The sequence below is a fragment of the Mustela nigripes genome, chromosome 16, assembly GCF_022355385.1.
Source record: "Mustela nigripes isolate SB6536 chromosome 16, MUSNIG.SB6536, whole genome shotgun sequence".
Taxonomy (NCBI): domain Eukaryota; kingdom Metazoa; phylum Chordata; class Mammalia; order Carnivora; family Mustelidae; genus Mustela; species Mustela nigripes.
Window position 1 is genome coordinate 13,745,015 of NC_081572.1, and position 20,518 is coordinate 13,765,532.

Below are 20,518 nucleotides of genomic sequence, written 5' to 3' on the forward strand. Positions count from 1 at the left end.
CTCATTTTTGGAAAATTCTCCAAAACTTCCTCAATGATACTTTACCACAGAAGAGTCAGGAGCTCTCACGTGTTATTTTATCTCTTTGCCCTCTGTTTGGAACAAATAAAGTATCTCCCATCACAGGCAGACGTCATGTCTTACACTCTTGTTTCCTTGTGGATGCTCTACTGTCCTAAACATCTTTTAGGATATATTGTGCTTCTGTTCTATGTGGCCATTAAAGACTGTCTAAAGACACATCATGAGCTCCCTGAGCACCTCTCCTCGGAGACCAGAATAGGCTGTGGGTTTGTTTTTTCTCTTTGGTGCAGTTCCTGTTTATCTTTCCTTAGGCTGTCATCTTCAGCCGTGGGTTATCCGTGTCTCTATTCACGTGTTTCAAATTAATTGATGTACAGTTTGGTCTTCTGAAAAAAAAACAAAAACTGTTGGGGTGCCTGGATGGCTCAGTGGGTTAAGCCACTGCCTTCAGCTCAGGTCATGATCTCAGGGTCCTGGGATCGCGTCCCGCATCGGGCTCTCTGCTCAGCGGGGAGCCTGCTTCCCTCTCTCTCTCTCTGCCTGCCTCTCAGTCTACTTGTGATTTCTCTCTGTCAAATAAATAAATAAATAATCTTTAAAAAAAAAAAAACTGTTAAAATGTCTTGTGGACTCAAGTATAAAATCAATCTTAAATTCAGCTAGTGATTAAACCTTTTCCAAACCAACTGGAAAAATGTTTAAAATTCACATACTTGCAAGCTGTCATTGAATATCCATTCCAGGGTTTTTGGAGTAAGTTTGAGAAAGGCTTTTTCCTAAACCTGTAGAGCTCCATGAGGCTAAAAAAACCAGGTGCATCCAAGATCTGATTTCAAGGCAAGATTTACTACTTTACAAACACAAACACGATACTCGGTCTTAATAGAAAAATGACATCAGATACACCCAAAATATGTTTAGCATTGGGACAGTTGCCAGTTTGGCACAAATTGTTTCTAGGAGCAGGGAGGGAAGAGAATATTTCTTAAATTTTGGTACATCAGGAACACTTGTTTGAATAATATTTTGCTTGAATTAAGCCCGTTAGTACTCTTTAAGTATAAAACTTGAATACTTGTCTTGAGTTCTGACCCTAGTGTTTTGATCTAAATGACATTTCATACATGTCTTTTGACTAGTGCGCTGTTATGTACAGAATTTAAAATGTGATGGTTTTAGTATGAAACTTGGTTTGATAATGTGATATAACCTATTCAAAGTTGTATATTTAAAATCAAGGAAATGCTTTTTTGTGAACTCTTTCTACTGAAGAATGTATTTAAATTAAAATAATTAAAAATAAACCACATGAAGCAGTGATCTGCTAACTGGACAGGTCAGTTATCTGAGCTGTGTGAATAAATGCCACTAGACTCCAGTAACTTTGCCAGGGACCTCAGAAGCATACCACTGAAGAGCGATTTTGCAAGTAAGAAAGGGGCGACTTCGAGATTAGAGTTGGAACTACACAATCCGTTCCAGAAGGAGCTGTGTGCCTTCCTCCACAGGAATTCCCCATTCCGTGAAGACAGACCGCTCCTGTCTTGTTGCTGAATGCGACACGTCTCTTATAATCCAGCAGTGCGAGGATAGTACATTTCAAACGAGGATAGTACATTTCAAACGCACTGGGTGTGAACGGCACTTTGAACTTGCCCATTCCTTTTTCGGTTAAATCTCTTCACGTAGCTGTTGCCACTCCTGAGCAATCCATCTCCTGGACGGAGCCGCCCTCTCAGGACCTGGAGCAGAGCTGTAGGGAGCTGGCGTCTCTTATGGTAAATGTGGCCCATCACAATATACCTGCTTCCTGAAAAAAAGTACCCAAAATGTAAATTCGTGGTGTCTTTTAAATGCCAAGAAACAGTAAGAACATGCAAGGCCGTCAAGGAATGCCTAAGCTTCGATCTGTTATCTTGCTGCACCTGTTAAATCTCAGATGTTTCACCCTCCAACAACAGGTGGACACAGTCTAGGGACCTTTAGAAGATAATCAGTTTATCTGCCTATTTATTACCCACCAACATCCCAGTACAAAGGTCCTAACCACAATGTAATCAGGAGGATTTTCCAGAGCACACTTCTAGAAAGATGTGGGAGTGGGTATTCCACCCCCTCCAAAAAAAGACATTCTAAACTTTCTAAAAGCGTCTTCTGTGCCCCTCTAGCAACGTTGTTTCGTCACTCCACTTATCAACAAATATCTGAGTGCCCACTCTGTGTCAATCCATGCTGTTCCCACCTTTAACCAGAGGCACGATCGGAGTGGCAGAAATACCTGTCGTCTAAATTCTATTCATTTTAGAATGCTACTCCCCCCGCCCAAACGGTATTGGGGTAACGAACAGACCAGACTGTGGCATCCAAGTTACAAGTGGTGGCACAAAAATCCGTATATGAAGTGTTCAGATCAGTTTCAATACCAGGTTTAAACTCTGGACATGGCTTATTGCAGCTGGAGGAGTCTAGGACTAGTATGTGGACTCGGAAGAAAAACCCGTCCGGAGTGATGTACAGGCGGTTCATCTTGTACAGCCCATCCCGGTCCACCAGCAGAGTCACCAGCCGGATCCCTGTGCCGAGCACGTCCACGTCGTGCACGATTCCATTCACCGCTGCTTTCAAAAAACAAAAGAGTTTGGAGAAATGCAGAACGCTCATTTCCTCTCTTTCCCCAGTGAGTTTTGCACACATCATGAAATAGTCCACATGGGTCTGGGGACCGCAGAATTGAGTGAGTGGGTTTCTCTAGGGTCTCCCCTAGGGCAGTCTGCGAGCACAGCCCGCGCCTGGGCTCGGAAAGGCTCGCCTCGCGGCCTGGGCTCTGCGGCCCGGGCCCGGGAGGTGCTGCGGGGCAGGGCTCACCGAATTCGCTCGCGCAGTAGGACTCGCGCTCGTCCAGGTCCACCCTGCAGGCGCGCGCGCAGGGCTCGGCGCCGGGATCCGCGTCCCTCCGCGGCGGGCTGAGGCGCGGGGGCGGTGCAGGCGCCGGCTCGGGCCCCGGGGGCGGCGCGGCGGCGCGCGGCCGGTTGGGGTGGGCGGGGCCGGCGGCAGCCTCGGCGGCGCGCGCGAGCGACCGCGCGGCCGGGAAGCGCAGGGCCCGGGCGCGTGAGCGCCGCGGGGAGTCCTCCAGCGCGGGCACGCGGCGCGGCGAGGCGCGGTTCTCGGCCTGCGCGAGGCGGGGGCTCGGCGGGCCGGCGGGCTCGCGCGCGGCCTCCCGGAAGCCGGCCCGGTTCTCGGCGGGCGGCGGGGGCTTCCGGCGTCGCGGGTCGGGCCAAGCGCGGGGAGAGGCCTCGGCCGCGCGCGGCCGCCGCGGCTCCTCAGGGACCGGCGGCGCCGGGGGTCCCGGCGTCCCCTCCGCACTCGGGCCGCCGCCGGGGTCGGGCTTCCTGTTGTGGGGCGGCGACGCTGTAGGGAAAAAAGAGGAGAGGCCGGGGAGGCCGTCAGGGAAGGAGAGACGCGGAGGGGAGAAGCCGAGTGGGAGGGCAGCGGCGCGGGGGAGGGGAGGCTCGAGGAGGGGAGGGGAGACCCTGTGGAGAGGGCAGGGGAGGCCGAGTGGGGGGGGGAGGAGAAGCGGGGGGGGGGGCGGGGGGCGGGAGGCTTGGAAGTGAAGGCCCGGGAACGGGAGGGGCGAGAGGAAGGCGCCCCCGTGGTAAGCGGAGGGAAGCCTCAGCGTCAGGTCCGAGGAGAGCACAGGTTCCCTAGGCCCCGGGGGAAGACCGAGACGAGGGTCTTGCCCTCTAAAATCGAGGCCAACTAAGAAAAATTTTCTCGCCGCGTGGGAACCTCTCATTTTGTTAAGGAACCTCTTAAAATCGATAGCTTTGTAAAATTGCCGCAACCTGTTTGTTCTAGGGCTAAACACAACGGTCAACTGTGGTTAAGTAACAAACTCTTTTTTGCCGTTTCTTTAATATATGTATAAACATCCGCCTTTTTGCTCTGTACAGTTTGTTGAGAAAGTACCAAGAGCAAACCCCAGGGGGAAAGGTCTCATATTACAGGTTCTCCTAATTGTTTAAGCGCCCCTGACAACAGAACTATTTGGTTTTCCCATCCGTGTTTACACTGTCATCTTGGTCTCTGTGAGTGGATTTTTATCCGGCTTCTTGGACACCGCTTACTCGTAAACTACGGCTAAGGAAGATTTTTAAAGCATGGCTGGGAGGCCGAGGCCCCTGGTTGAGTATAAAAGCACACGCGCACCACTTACATTTCCCCTTCCCTGGTGGCAAAAAAATCTCTTAAGTGATATGGCATGAAAACAATTTTTTTTTAATTATTAATGATTTTCCCCAGCTCTGCAGACAGGTTGGTGAGCAAACTTCAGCCAGCTTGGAAGCTGGGCAATTTTCCATGCCCAGTTACACAATATCACCTCCCCGTTTGCCTGGGTCCCAGTGCCCTCCAAAGAGGCACAAGAACCTGTCTTTCTTTTTCTTTTTCTGTGGTCTCCACGGCTGGTTTTCCACATTTCTCTTTCCTTGCATGGAAGAGCTGGGTCTGCCCACGTGCAGCTCTTGCAACACTTCATTTAAAGGGATTTATCTTGTCCAATTGACAATCTCCTTTAAAATCAGCTTTCCCCCAGCAGTAATAGCTGGTTCTAGTTCGTGTTTTTACAGAGAGGTTGATTCTGACTCATTATGTCCAACGTTGTCCCATTCACAGCTGAATAAAGTTCTGGTAGATATCCAATTCCTGACAACTGTTGACCTCACAACTGCTTCCCCATTGATATCACCATCTGTTGTCATGGGAAAGATTGTCTGATATTTGGGTTAAATGCCACTGAAGTCATTCAGTTTCCATGTGGAAAAATAACCCAAAGTAAATTGCCCTGTGAGGTGCGGAAGCTGTTTTTCCCAGAGATAGGGAATCAGAAGAACATCCAAAGAAAAGCAAAACAAAAACCTCTCCCCGCAGAGAATCCCTTATTTCATTATTTCATTCCCAGTAACTTATTTTCAGCTCATGCACGAAACTCCGTGTGTGCGTGTTTTAAAGACTCAGGTACGCCCCCCCCTCCCCGCCCCCACGGGCTATTCGCTGGCGCTTGCAGCCAGAGGGGAGAGATGTCCGATTTGGGCTCCCCTTCGCCCTCAGCCGCGGCGGGCGCACCCAGCGCTTCGGATCGCCCGCGGGACCCCGGCCCCGGCGCAGGGCGGACCCCGCGCTCCTCCCGGCGCCCGCCGCCCGCCGCGTCCTGCGAGCCCGGCCCGCACGGCGCCCGAAAGGCATGCCGCGACCCCTTTTGACACTTTCCCTCCTCTGTGATGGAGCAACTACTTAACATGCAAAGTTTTCCCCAGCCTGCCCGGCTCGCTCGAGATCATTTCAGTAGCTGAACTGGCTCCTTTCCGAAAAGGCTGCCAGGACACACAAAATCTTGGGGACACAGTTTGCTCCTTCCGAACACGAACACGGACCCGGAGTCCCCTCTCCTGCCCACTCTGACCCCTTTCTCGTCCCGCCCTTCAGCGCGCCTTCTCCCCGGGTCCCCCCACCACCCCACCCCACCCCTGCTTCTCTCCCAGGACTCAGCGTTTCCCCGATCTTACCTTTTCTCTCCGCCACTGGGGCTTCGGGAGATGATCCAACGATCAAACAGAGGAGCCAGAAAGCTCTAGCTGTCATTTTCGTAGACACGGTTCCCAGGCTCTAAAACGGAGCCTGGGCTTTTGCTCTTTCTCTCCCCCCACCCCTTCTCCACACCCCCACCCCCGTTCATGCTAATGAGGGGCAGCCTTTGGGGAAACGGGAATCACTCACTGAACAGACCATTGGAACAAAACCGAGCTGCAGGGATTTCTCCCACTTCCTAAGGGGGACAAGCACATGGCCTCTCCGAGTTGTCCCAGCGAACGTCTGTGGGCAGTAACAACATCAAATCCTAAACTTGAAACCCGTGTGGGTTTGCGGACCGGAGTGGGGCGGGGGGAGGGGAGGGTGGGGCAAGTGGAGAGAGTAGGGGTGATGAGGGGCCGAGGGACAGGGTGGGGGAGAAGGAGTGATAGGAAGTTTTTTCCAGATTAAGTCAACAACAAATAGGCGGGTTCCTGCTGAAGACAACTTGGGCTTGTGGAAGGGATTCAAGATGACAGGAAAATTCCTCCGGGAATGTGTCAGGGGGTCTGAGAGAAACCAAGCCTAGGTATGGTTAAGCTATTGTACTATATATGCCACTTTTATATTCTAGAACCAGAAGGAAAAACAGCCTTGAGCAAAATAGTCTCTCTTCTTCCCATTTTTTTCTTTCTTCTTTCTTTCTCCTTCCTTCCTTCCTTTCTTTCCTTCTTTTTTCTTTCCTCTCTCAATTGAAATTAGTATCTCGGTGGCTAGATTCATCAAGCCCATGCTGAGTGCCTTCTACCCAACCAGGTGCTGGGAGATAAAAATGAGAAAAACACCTCCCCAGCTCTCTTGGGATGGCTCCTCTCCTAGAGAAAGGTGGGTCTTTTGTTTTTCTCTCTCTCTCTTTCTAAGAAAAATAAACTCATTCACTGCTTAGGTGTGAATTCTTGAAATGACTCTGTATATGAGTCCTGAGCGAAGGACCCTTTTCTTGAGATTGAACAGAAATAGCATTCACCCAGGGGGGGGTGGGGAATCAGCTCACCACAGCCTTACCAACGTGTATCTCATTTCGGCAGCCTCAAGCCCAAAAGGAAGGGGAAATGCACTGAGGTGAAGGCATTTTATCTGAAATATATGAGCCCAGAGTGAGATGCAGCTGCTAAAAGAAATAACAAACTTCTGCTGCAGCAATATCTTATGTCTCAAAAATAATAATGCTAGTGGACTGACCAGATTCAGGGGGGATCATGTTTTCAAGAGAGACACTGGAAAGCTTGGAGAACAATAGGGGAGTGAGAAGGCTTGGCTCCATCACCGAGTTCCTTCACAGGAACTGAGGCTAAGCAGATATTTTGTGAAAGAACCAGTTATAAGTTATAAGGTGACATGTTTAATTCCAATTTAAGAAAAGATATTCTAGCAGCCGAGATCTCCAAGAAAGCAGGCTGCTTTGAAGGAAGGTATCCTTCTTTGGGAAAACTGGAGCCAGAGTGGGGATCCAAAGAGAATGTCCATCATTCACCATAGGGCGGAGTGCCTGGCTGGCTCAGTTGGAAGCGCACGCAACTCTTGATCTCTGGGTGTTAGTTCGAGCCCCATGTGGGGTGTAGAGATGACTAAAAATAAATAAACTTTTAATTAAAAATACTGAAGAAGAGTTTCCTGAATTAGGTGTGCTGTGGTTTGAGAGATACAGTGAAGCAAATATATTCATCCAGAGAGGAGGCTGACTAGCCACAGGCTAATTTTATATAGGAGGGAGTCACTATCCTCTGTAGTCTGGTCCTCAGCTTTCTTGAGCTTGAAACTCACTTAGGTCCATGCATCAGTTTTGTGGGACTGACTCATATTAAACAAACTCATAAGAAGAAGATGTATAAACCAGACCATTACTTATTAATTTGCAATGGAGAGGCTATAGCAAAGATGATTCAGCAATCTGATTATTAACAAGAAGTTTGCTTGTTGAGCACTAAATTGAATTGCAGCTCATGGTGGGCTAATCTTCCTCATTCGGGTTTTAGAGGAGTGAGTTCTCTATTTCCTTCTAAAGACTAAACCTCTCCAGTCTCTGCAAAGCCTGTGTACGCCAGAGTCAGTGTCTCCAGCCTCTGGAGGCTTGTGTTCTCGAGGCCCAGTGTACAGATGTCCTCAGATCCCCTTCTTTCACATGCTCTTTAAGTCAAGTGGAATAAAATTAATTAGGCTTAAGCTTTCTCATTTACAACCACATCTCAGACATGCCTGCTTGCTTGAGATTATATTCAAGTCACCCAGATCCAATGTGGGGTGTTCCCGAAACTCTTCTGTTGCAGGAATGTTGTGAATGCCCCGAAGCCCACACCCTGAAATGTAGAGGCAGAGAGCCGGCTGGATGGCTCCCACGGGCTCTTAGAGATTTCCCGGGTGGCACCAGCCTGGACGAACTTGCCAGAGTCCGGGTTGGGTCTTGGGCAGCGTCTGGCTCAGCAACGACACTAGAGGTGGAAGGCACAAAGAGCTCAAAGAGACAGATCCACGTGAGCCAGAATGCCACTTTATTAATTTGCAACAAGAAACTGACTCAGGCAGACGGACATGCTTATGTCTGCCCGTCTAGCCTTGTCTTTCTATACACAAGTCACATGGGAAGTCAAATTATCATCAGGGTGCTTGGTAATGTAAACCAGAGCAAAAGGAATCTGTCATAGGATTGGAATGTTTGACGGTATTGGTTTTTTGTAACCTAATGTGTCTGTCTTCATAATAGGCACATACACTTGTCACGTGGAAGAATCTAAGAGCCTAACTGCCTTCCTCTCCCCTGCCAATTTCTGGCATTTTTAGTGTCTCTTTCCACTTAGCAAATATTTATTGAGTGTCTACTATGTGTTGTAGAATAAAGAATTTGTGCCAGGTTCCTGGCATGGAGCTCCTAAAAGCCTTGATATTTCCCAGGTGATAGAAATGTCATAGTTACTAATGAGATTTCCGGATAACACTTGAGTTTTGCTAGCGAGGTGACTCTTGGAGGTCTCCTTGGTAGCTTCAGGAAGGGATCCGGTCACCAGAAGGACCAACCATGCAATTAGAGAGGCAGAACTTCGAGCCCACCTGACCTCCAAGGAGGGAAAAGAGGCTGTAGATTAGGTTCAGTTGTATGGCCAATGATTTAATCCATCTGGCCTGCAGAAGGAAATCCCAATGAAAACTCAGTGGGCTTCCTGGCTGGTGATGTGCTAAGGGAGTGATGTTCCCTAATCCGTGGAAAGAGCACACAGAAGCTATGCATTTGGGACCTTTCAGATCTCATCCTATATATTTCTTCGTGTAGCTGGTCCTGATTTGTCTCCTGTATCATAAAACTGTGATCATTAAGTGCAATGCTTTCCTGTTCTGTGCTTGGTTACAGAAAATTAGCACACCTGAGGGAATCAAGAGAACCCCCCCAGTCTGCAGCCAGGCGGTAGGAAATAGGAGTGGTATTGCTGTGGAGCGCCCCCTTTAAACAGTGGGGTCTGCACTAACTCTGGGTGGTTATGGCCAGAACTGAACTCTAGTCCGCCAGCTGGCATCAAAATACTATATTCCGGGCACTGTTTTAGGAGCCAGAAATCTCAGTCTCCCTCATCCTTCGACAAGAGTACAATATTTGCTTTGTTTCCCATGCGGTAGATCGTGGTCACGATTTCAGGACCATCTTGATGGTGAGCAGGGTCTCCCCAGATTCTTCAGACTTTCAAAGACAACCCCGAGGTTTACTCCCACAGGGACCGGACTGATCCTGGGATGTTAGGACATCGATCCTCCCCTACTGTGGAAAATAACATTCAATTACAGCATTGAGTGCAATTATTAAGAAGCTGTACCTGTTAGAGAGAAAGGGGAGACCACATGAAGGTGGCTGGAGAAGCCACGTAAACTCTGGTTTGAAAAATGACTGCGGTTCACGGTCTCAACCAAGGAGGACGCGCGCTGTAGGCCGACAGCAGCACATGCGGCTGGGGAGGTATGAGCGATCCTGAGTCCACCCAGGCCCCAGAAGCATGATGGCACCCAAGGGAAGCCCCCCCACCCCACCCCGTGGCAGAAAGTGCTGGAAAGCCTCAGTGCCTTATGGGCAAACTCTCCCTCAGACAACGGTGAGTCCAGGAGAAGTGAGTAGCTGGGTTTTTGTGTTTGGTTTTTTAACTCTTTGCTGTATTTTCCTATCACTCTACATTATTTGTAATGGAACATTTGGAAAATAAAAGGGTAGACACGAGAACTATAGAATATAGGCCTCGCTTCACTACCACTACACCTCCCCAACCTTACAACATCTCCATATATTTCTTTCCCAGCTCCTTTTTGGCTATCATTGTTACACGGGGGTGGGCAGTGTCTACACTGCTTCAGATCCTGTGTTGTTTGCATGACACCATGACAAAAAGGCTTCCCCATTTATGTTTTGTGCGTACAGTTTCTGGATCCAGCTCTTATTCAATGAAAACTGTTCAAAATACTATTAAAAACTCTTTGTGGGGCACCTGGGTGCTCAGTGGGTTAAGCCTCTGCCTTTAGCTCAGGTCATGATCCCGGGTCCTAGGATCGAGCCCCATGCCGGGCTCTTTGCTCAGCGGGGAGTCTGCTTCCCCCTCACTCTCTCTGCTTGCTTGTGAACTCTTTCTGTCAAATAAGTAAATAATAAAATCTTAAAAACAAAACAAAACAAAACAAAAAAATTCTTTGTAAATGTGAAATCTCCTAACTGCATAATACGTTGTCATGGGGACAAACCCTAAGTTATGAACATTTCAGGCAGTTCACAATCGTAACTAGTGTAAAGCTTTCTGTGTCCCCATCATTTGAGGAATGGATAAATTGTGACATACTGGAATACTACAGAGCAGGGTTTGGGTTTGTTTTTGTTTTTCTAAGATTTTATTTTATTTTATTATTTTTAAAGATTTTATTTATTTATTTGACAGAGCGAGATCACGAGTAGGCAGAGAGAGAGAGGAGGAAGCAGGCTCCCGCCAAGCAGAGAGCCTGACACAGGACTTGATCCCAGGACCCTGAGATCACGACCCAAGGCAAAGGCAGAGGCCTAACCCACTGAGCCACCCAGGCACCCAAGATTTTATTTTTATGTGATCTCTACACCCACAAGGGGGCTTGAACTTACAACCTGGAGATCAGGAGTTGCATGCTTTCCCAATGAGCCAGCCAGATGCCCCCAGAGCGGGGTTTCTTGGCCTCAGCACTACTAACATTGACGCTGAGATGATTCTTTGTTGTGCACTGCAGGATTGTGACCAGTTTCCACCTTTCCCCCACCTTAGCCACTGGGTACCAGTAGTGCCTTCTACCTCCAACTGTCTTCCAGCAATGCCAAATGTCTCCTGGGGACAAAATTGTGAACCACATTTGTTGCCATAAACCAAGGAAGATAAATGAGTTGCAATTACAAAAGCAAAATATACATCAGTCTCATAAAAATGATCTCAAGTAAAAAAAAGTCTGACACAAAACACCATATACTCTGTAATTGCATTTCTGTAGGTTCATAAATAGACAAAACTAATTCAGGATGCAAAAGGTCAGGATATTTTTGGGACTTAGTACTGGAAAGAGTGTGGCAGGGGCTAGGTGGTGTTTTCTGAGGTGTTGCAGTGTTCTATTGTTTGACCTAATAATTTTTGATATCTTGCATAAGAAATGTTACTAGTTTATATTAGTCAAATCCGTTGGCTGCTTTTTTGTGATATTTTCCATCCCTTTATAAAATCCTTTAAAATGTGTATAAATAATACATATTCTTTGCAGAATAGATAATACAAAAGAAAAAGAAAAATCAACAACAATCTTATTATCTAGAAATAACTACTATGGATATTTTGGTGTATCAGTTTCCTGACTTTTTTCTACACATATATGTGTGTGTAAATATGTTACATAGTTTCTTTTTTTTTAAAGATTTTTTATTTATTCATTTGACAGAGAGAGAGAGAGATCACAAGCAGGCAGAGAGGCAGGCAGAGAGAGGGAGAAGCAGGCTCCCTGCTGAGGAGAAAGCCTGATGTGAGGTTGATCCCAGGACCCTGGGATCATGACCTGAGCTGAAGGCAGAGGCTTAACCCACTGAGCCACCCAGGCACCCCACATAGTTTCTTTATATAAAAGTGGGAGCAGGTATATAGATACTTTTAAGATGGTTTTGAAGGGGCGTCTGGGTGGCTCAGTGGGTAAGCCTCTGCCTTTGGCTCGGGTCATGATCCCGGGGTCCTGGGATCGAGCCCAACATCGGGCTCTTTGCTTGGCAGGGAGCCTGCTTCCTCCCCTCTCTCTGCCTGCCTCTCTACATGCTTGTGATTTCTGTCTGTCAAATAAGTAAATAAAATCTAAAAAAAAAAATGTTAATAATAGGGCACTTGGGTAGCTCAGTGGGTTAAGCCTCTGCCTTCTGCTGGGATCATGATCCCAGGGTCCTGGGATCAACCTCACATCAGGCTCTCTGCTCAGCGGGGAGCCTGCTTCTCCCTCTCTCTCTGCCTGCCTCTCTGCCTGCTTGTGATCTCTCTCTGTCAAACAAATAAACAAAATCTTTAAAAATTTGTTAATGATATGTTAACATTTTCCTGTTTCATTCAGTACATGATTCCATCATATGTACATATGTATTTAGAATATTTTTTAAAGATTTTTTTATTTTTACGTAGTCTCTATACCCAATGTGGAGTTTGAACTCGTGATCCCAAGATCAAGAATCCCATGCTCTTCTGACTGAGCCAGCCAGGTCATTTTTAATGACTGGAAATGTCTCCCATGGTCATTTTTAATGACTGAATTCCTAGACATTGTATTGCTGGGCCAAATATATGGTAATTTCAGTGTTTTTGCTACATATTGCTAATTTGTCCCCCAAATACATTGTACCAGTTCACACTGACCAGCAATCGATGTAGGTATGTAATAATAATAATACTTCTCTACATTGGGATATCAAATTATCATTATTTGATATCCTTGTTGTTCGGAAAAGTTTTATTTCTTTTTTAAAGGGTTTCTGGAGTGCCTGGCTGGCTCAGTCAGAGGAGCATATTTGACTCTTGATCTTTGAGGTTGTGACTTTGAGCCCTACACTGGGCATAAAGATAACTTAAAAATAAAAATCTTTAAAAAAAATAAAGAAAGAAATGTTTTAATTTGCATTTCCTTAATTGCTGGTGACATTGTAGATTTTCTCATGGATTTATTAGCCATTTGGATTCCTTCTTTGGCTAAGTGCCTGTTCTTAGTTTTTGTCTTAGTCTTTGTCTTAGAATCTTAACTCTTTGTCCATTATATATATTGCAGATATTTCCTCACAAAATTTTGTTGATTTTTAACCTGTTAGTGATTTATTGGCTATCAAATTTTTAAATTTTGTATAGTAAAATCCATCAATCTTTTGTTTAACAACGTCCCCAGTGTCTTTGTGTCATGCTTAGACATTCTCCAACTCAAAATTATGTATATATTTTTGAATATATATCAGCCTCTATTTTTCTAGTGCTTGTAGTTAAAACTTGATTCCATCTGGAATTTATTTGGATACGTAGTATGAGGTAAGAATCTAATTTATTTTTTTCTAAAATAGCTAGAAAGTTGTCTAACCCATTTGCCAAATAAATCCATCCTTTCCTAAATTTGAGATGTTACCTTTGACATAAACAGTATTAACTTCTAAAAAATTTAGGTCTATTTCTAGATTTTCTTTTACTCCCTCTGTCTACTCCATGTTTATATTCAGACATTGTTATAATTAGAGTAATTATAACACACCTTTCTTTTTAAAAATTGCCTATCGCAGTGTTTTGTTTTCCCTAGCATACTCTGCTAAATTTTAGAAATTCTGTTGGATGTTTTGAATTTACATTAAATGGATAGGTTTATTTGTAAAGGAATTGAGAGTTGTCCCATATTTTCTTTCTGTCCATGAAAATGGCATATCTCTATATTTCTTTGAGTCTTCTTTCCCCCATTAGGATATAATTTTTTTTTTCTTTTTCTTTTTTTTTTTTTTTAGGATATCATTTTCTTGATCTAAGCTCTAAACACATCTTTATGTTAAATTTATTTCCGGTTTTTTTTTTTTTTAAAGATTATTTATTTATTTATTTGACAGACAGAGATCACAAGTAGGCAGAGAGAAAGGAGGAAGCAGGGTCCCTGCTGAGCAGAGAGCCTGATGCAGGGCTCAATCCCAAGACCCTGGGATCATGACCTGACCCGAAGGCAGAGGCTAAACCCACTGAGCCACCCAGGTGTGCCTGGTATTTTGTATTTTTGATGTAATGTAGAAAAGATCTTTTTGTCTTTTATATTTTCTAACTGCTTTTGGTAGGTGTATAGAAAAGCTACTAATTTGTATATCCATTCATTTTGTATATCCCAATCTGTATATTTCTCAAAATATTCCAAACTATCTTTTTTTTAAGTTTTTATTTATTCATCTATTTTAAGTTATCTCTATACCCCACATGGGGCTTGAACTCATGACCCTGAGAACAAGAGCCACACGCTCTTCCCTGAGCCAGCCAGGCACACCTCAAACTATTTTTCAACGGGTTCTTTCCAAAGGAAACTGTGTAATCTAAAAAATATTTTGCGTCCTCTTCCCAAACCTTTAACTTTTTTATTGCATTGACGAGAACTTTCCAAACCTTGTTGAATAATATCAATCAGTCATCACCTTTGTTTTACTAATATTTCCTCATGTATAGAGAATACCTCAAATGTTTCATTAAAAAAATTTTTATTTATTTATTTGAGAGGAAGAGAGCATGCACAAAAGAGCAGGGGGAGGGAGAAGCTGACTCCCTATTGAGCAGGGAGCCCTACAGGGGTCTCAACCCCAAGACCCTGGGATCATGACCTGAGCTGAAGGTAGATGTTTAACTAACTGAACCAGACACCCAGGCACCCCACAATTTACTTACTTACTGATTTATTTATTTTTAAAAGATTTTATTTATTTGATAGAGAGAAAGAAAGGAAGCAAGTGACCACAAGCAGGGGGAGCGGCAGAGGGAGAGGGAGAAGCAGCCTTCGGATGAGCAGGGAGCCCAGCGTGGGGCTTGACCGCAGGACACTGGGATCATGACTTGAACTGAAGGCAGATGCTTAACCAACTGAGCCACCCAAGTGCCCCACATAATTTTTTTTTTTAAGATTTTATTTATTTATTTGACAGACAGAGATCACAAGTAGGCAGAGAGGCAGGCAGAGAGAGAGAGGAGGAAGCAGGCTCCCAGTGGAGCAGAGAGCACGATGTGGAGCTTGATCCCAGGACCCTGGGATCATGACTGGAGCTGAAGGCAGACGCTTAACGCACTGAGCCACCCAGGCGCCCCTAGTTTTATTTTTCTAAAGTAATCTCTACACTCAACATGGTGCTCAAACCCGTAAGTCCAAGATCAAGAGTTGCACACTCCTCTGACTGAACCAGCCAAGCACTCCTTTCTCCTTTTCATTCTAGGAGACTTTCTTGACTCTGTACTTCATGTCACTGATTTCATGCTCAGTACTGTCTACTCTGCCTTCGGCTCCTTCCAACAGGATTTTAAGACTAAGGAATTCGTAGTTGGCTTCTTTTGGGGTTCATCCTGCTGTTCTTCCACATCAACCTACTCCCTTCTTACAACTTCCTGATTGCAAGGACCATGTCTTCTCATATTTATCTGAGAATGGCTAACGGTTTCTTGAAATTCACTTCAGGATTCTTTGTCATCATTAGTTGAGGTGTGCTCTTCCTCTGAACATTTTTAAGGGAAGATATTTTTTATTATGAATATTACAAGCATTTACAGATTTATTGAGAATAATAGAGTTAATACTTGGATAAGCCTGACCCAATTTTGTAAAACCTTAACATTTTTTCTATATTTGCTTCATGTTTTCTTGGTATTAAAAAATTACTGTCCTTTTCCATTATTCCAAAAATTTTACTGTCAAAACAGGATCTAATTAAAAAAGAAACTACTAGGGCACCTGGGTGGCCCAGTCAGCTAAATGTCTGCCTTTGGATCAGGTCATGATCCCAGGGTCTCTGGATCAAGCCCTGCATTGGGCTCCCTGTTCAGGGGAAAGTCTGCTTCTCCCTCTCCCTCTGCCTGCTACTCTCCCTGCTTGTGCTCTCTCTCTCTGTCAAATAAATACATAAAATACTTAAAAAAAAAAGAAATTACTGGTTAGTCAATATAATTAAGATGCCATAATTTCAGAGTAAACATTTAATTTTAAAAATTATACCTGTAGGGATGCCTGGGTGGCTCAGTTGGTTAGGCAGCTGTCTTTGGCTCAGGTCATGATCCCAGCATCCTGGGATCGAGTCCCACATTGGGCTCCTTGCTTGGCAGGGAGCCTGCTTCTCCTCTGCCTCTGCTTGTCACTCTGTCTGCCCGTGCTCACTCTCGCTCTTCTCTCTCTGACAAATAAATAAATAAAATCTTTTTAAAAAAATTATACATGTAGTTGTCAGTAGTCAGTCTCCAAGATGGCTGGCCCCCAATGACCCCCACTTCCTGGTATTTATACTCGGTGTGGTCCCCTCTCACATTGTAGCAGGACTGGTCTGAGTCATTAAAGGTTACAAAGTCTGAACTCTTATCTCAGGTGTGCATTCTCTATTTCTCTAATTCTCTATTTCTATTCTCATTTACTATGGGGCAAGTCAGCTGCTAAGCTGGGAAGACACTCAGACAGTCTATAAGAGCTCATGTGACAAGGAACTGAGGGCTTCAGTCATCAGCCAAAAAGTGGGCTTGAAAGCAGACCCTTCCCACTTGAGTCTTCAGATGAGACCACAGCCCCAACCCACCGACTGCCTGAAAGAAACCTTTGAGAGACCTGAGCAGAATCACCCAGCTAAAGCACTCCCAGCTTCCTGGGCCACAGAATGTGTCATTAATAACGTTTAGTATTCTAAGCTGCCAAATTTGGGGGTAATTTGTCTTGCAGGTATAGAGACTACTACACAGCTAAAGCCCCTTATGTCCTCCCAAATCCAATTTTGTTCCCTTCCTAGAGATAATTTTTATGCTGGACTTGGGATTTCTATCATTCTCTTGGATGTTTTCTATTACTATAGCAACTACTATTGTTAAAAAAAAAAAGTCTCATGAATTGATTTTGAAGGTTTTTAAAAAAATTCTAATTCCAAATTTTGGAACATCCAGTATAAACAAGTACTTGAACTTCAATAAATAGTCTTTTAAATGAATGATTATAAAATTGGGGAAAGTTTCCTTTCTTGATTTGGGGACTACTTTCCTGTCTAATGTTACAAGGATATAAAAAAGAACATCTGTTGTTAATAATAATGATAGTTATAATAATAGCTGGTATCTACTGAGCAGTATTCCAAGTATTACATCTTTACATCAACCTAGGAGTTGATGATCTTATTACCCCAGTTTTACAGATCAGTAACTAAGACACAGAAAGGCTAACAGCTTGCCCGAGGTTAGTCAGCTAGTACTCAAATGATATCAAAACCTTTAGCCACTTCTAGTGCTCTTTATATAAGGTCAAATTTTTAAAAAAAAGGAAAAAGAGCAAATTAACACATGGTGCTAGAGGCCTCCTCTACAAGTGGCCATAATAGCTGCCTCTCCATTCCTTATCCATGTTCCCCCTTACCCACAGCTGGACAGAGCCCTATGCCTGGTAGGGAGACCCCAAACTTTCTTCCTGTAGGACCTGAGTTCTCGGCAGCTCTGTCTTTAGCAGGTTGCTGTACTTTCCCATTAACCAGCTGGGACAAGGGCACACTGAGAAGTGCCCCTGGTAAGTTCTTGGGCTCCAGACATTGTCTGGTGGGGCCATTTTCCACTTGGTAATCGTATGGATTTCACAGGCTAATTCAGGGACAGTCACCGCTGGGGCTGCTCCAACAGACTACCGTAGACTGGGTGGCTTAAGCAATAGACATTTATTTCTCAGAGTTCTGCAGTTCTGGGGCTGAAAGTCTGAGATCAGGGTGCCAGCATTTTGGGGTTCTGATGAGAGCTCTCTTCCTGGCTTACAGAAACCTCGTGCTGTATCTGAGAGAGAGAGAGAGGACGAGAGAGAGAGAGAATCCATCTTTATGACATCATCTAAATCTACTTACTTCTCAAAGGCCCCCTCATAATACCATAACATTGTGGGTTAGAGCTTCAATATATAGATTTTGGAGTGACATAAACACTCAGCCCACAACAGTGGCTGCTTTGTCTTCAGCAGCATGAGGAATCCCAAATAGCCAAGAGGCACTCTCAGCCTCCAAATGAAGGGATCCAGGATGGGGTTTCCCTGTCTAAACATTTCTCCCTTGGGTACGGGGACCTCTGGATCCACTGAGTCCCAGGTGACTGGCAAGGAAAGCAAAAAGTTCTTCCGGTGAGTTTTGAGGGGTCATAGTGGGAAGGACCATTACCATCTCTCCTTGGTTCCTGGACCTGGAAATCCGGGCAGTGTCTAAATCTGGAAATGGTAGTGTTGGTAGAAGCCCTCCAGGCGAGGAAGACAAATCCATACCCAGAACACGGGTCCCTGTGAGGACAAGACGCTGTCCACACACCCCGGTGTTGTCATTGCAAACAAGGGATTATTGTTTTGCCCTGGAGTTGTGACCCTCCCCTTGGAGACGCGCCCCCTGCTGGCCTTTCCTAACATCTGCGGCCACAAAGCATCTAATGTGCCGGTTAGTTCCGCCCTGCTTTCGGTAGCCCTTGCTCCTTTTATTTGAAGAGTTTCAGATGTCTCCTCCTAGTGTCATTGATGATGTTGCTTGTGGTTCTGCTTCTCATTACTCTTGTTGCTTTTGTGGGATTTCCAAGAAGAGTAGAGAGAAATGTCAACTTTACTGTAGTTTTAATACTGGAATCTGGTAAGTTTCAAAGTATGACAATTCTGAATGTTGATATTATCAGATTGCATTTTAATGTTCATTCTGGCACGTATTCTGACATTCTTAAATGAATTTTGAAAATCTGGACTGATGCAATACTAATAAATGTCTGTATTTAGTTAAACCTTTAAAAATTAAAATTCTAGGGACGCCTGGGTGGCTCAGTTGGTTGAGCCTCTGCCTTCAACTAGGGTCATGATCCAGGGGTTCTGGGATCCAGTCTCCCATCGGGCTCCTTGCTTGGCCGGGAGCCTGCTTTTCCCTCTCCCTCTGCTTGCTGCTCTGCCTGCTTGTGTATACTCTCTCTGACAAATGAATGAATAGATAAAATCTTTTAAAAAAATTAAAATTCCAAAGTAATCCAGTATAAAGAGGGGCAAAACCTACCAACACTGTTAGAAATACAAGTACTGGTTACCCCAGAGGAGGTAGTGATTGGAAAGGGTCAAGGGAGGGCTTCTGCAGTGCATGAGATTTTATTTATTTTTTTTTCAAGCTCTTTATTTATTTATTTGTCAGAGCAAGATCACAAGTAGGCAGAGAGGCAGGCAGAGGGAGAGAGGAGGAAGCAGGTTTCTGAGCAGAGAGCCCATTGCGGGGCTCGATGCCAGGACCCTGAGATCATGACCTGAGCCGAAGGCAGAGGCTTTAACCCACTAAGCCACTAAGCCACCAAGGCACCCCGTGATCCTGTTTCTTGATGTGGGTGCTGGTTATACAAGTGTGTTCAGTTTGTGAACATAATTGAACTGCATGCTTCTATCCTGACTTTCCTGTATCTATGTTATATATCGGTAATAATTTCTCTTTTAACCCCAAAGTAAAACAGCCTACAATTAAAAATAAATCAGCATGCCTGCTGGCTCAGTTGGTGCAGCATTTAACTGCTGATCTCGGGGTTGTGGGTTCAAGCCCCATACTGGGTATAGAAATTACTTTTTTAAAAAAAGTGGTTGGCCGGTTAGCTCAGTTGGTTAGAGCGTGGTGCTAAAAAAAAAAAAAAATCTATGACCTTGGTAAATGCCTGATATTTATCTAGCTCAGTTAAAAGAAAAGTGAGAATTTTATGCAAAAACTTCAAATATCTGAATTTTGCCATATTCTTCTATTTATTAAGGATGATATTTTTGATGGTAGGGATAATGTATCTTTCCTGTGGGGAAAACGGTTTTCTCCAAATAACTGGGTCCCTAGTGATAAAATGCTAGTAGGGACAAACACCCCAGTTTATACACTATACAATGAACTCTAGCATTTGGGGGATATGTCATTGTCTCGTCATATGCCAGCCTGCCTCCCCTGGCGGGGCTAGGGCTCCAGGGTGAGGCACTTGACTTAGACACTTGATTTGACCTTGAGGATCCTTAGATGTCTATTTGGGTTTTTTCATTGTTGATCTTCTTGTTTTTTTATTTTGTTTTGTTTTTAAGTGGGCCCAGCAGCTAGTGTGGGATACGGAATTCGAACTCATGACCATGAGATCAAAACCTGAGTTGAGATCAAGAGTCAAAACACTTAATGAACTGAGCCACCCAGGCACCCCCTGCATCCAGGTGTCTACTTGAAAGCACCCTTTGACATACTCTTCAGTTTGTCCCTGGGACTGCTTGGGGACAAAGGAAAAATGGTAGAAACAGGGACAATGGATGGAGCCTTGAAATGTTTTTCTTGAGGCCCATCAATAATATATTCAGACCATCTCTGTTTGTCAAGCCTCTAAGGGGGTTCTTAGATTTGGGCAATATTAACATTTGGGGCCAGATTATTTTTGTATAATGTCAAGGACACACTTTGTATACTGAAATGTAATGAGAGTCTGTGATTCTTAAAAATTCACAATCTAGGTTTATTTATTTATTTGCAACAGGTTTGCTGCCAGGAAACAGATGTCCTGAAATCCACCACTAAATCCAGGCCACAATGGGAAAGGAAAAGACATCAATATCCCCTTCGCTGGATGTGTAGACCTGGGCAGGTGTACGGATCCTGGCCATCTACAAACATGGTGGGATCCACAAAAGA

General features: G+C 44.8%; 1 protein-coding gene and 1 long non-coding RNA gene across 6 annotated transcripts; both read right to left on the bottom strand.

The window, feature by feature from the left end:
• Positions 1-849: 849 nt before the first annotated feature.
• On the bottom strand, positions 850-5,954 carry C16H17orf58 (chromosome 16 C17orf58 homolog). 4 transcript variants are annotated; one of them, XM_059379279.1, is made up of 5 exons: positions 5,806-5,954; positions 5,586-5,685; positions 2,890-3,432; positions 2,448-2,639; positions 850-1,834 (listed from the first exon to the last, which is right to left on the bottom strand). In XM_059379279.1, the coding sequence occupies exons 1-5, from the start codon at positions 5,806-5,808 to the stop codon at positions 1,644-1,646; spliced, it is 1,029 nt and encodes a 342-aa protein (XP_059235262.1). In that variant the 5' UTR covers positions 5,809-5,954; the 3' UTR covers positions 850-1,643. The 4 variants fall into 4 exon arrangements, with proteins under 4 accessions (XP_059235262.1, XP_059235261.1, XP_059235265.1 ...); XM_059379278.1 differs by having other exon boundaries at positions 5,797-5,954; XM_059379282.1 differs by lacking the exon at positions 2,890-3,432 and having other exon boundaries at positions 5,797-5,954.
• A 4,541-nt stretch (positions 5,955-10,495) lies between these two features.
• Positions 10,496-18,181, bottom strand: LOC132003554 (uncharacterized). 2 transcript variants are annotated; one of them, XR_009400239.1, is made up of 3 exons: positions 18,023-18,181; positions 15,856-16,030; positions 10,496-10,964 (listed from the first exon to the last, which is right to left on the bottom strand). It is a non-coding gene; the product is annotated as an uncharacterized LOC132003554 (long non-coding RNA). The 2 variants fall into 2 exon arrangements; XR_009400238.1 differs by lacking the exons at positions 10,496-10,964; positions 15,856-16,030 and adding an exon at positions 17,518-17,648.
• Between the last annotated feature and the right edge of the window lie 2,337 nt (positions 18,182-20,518).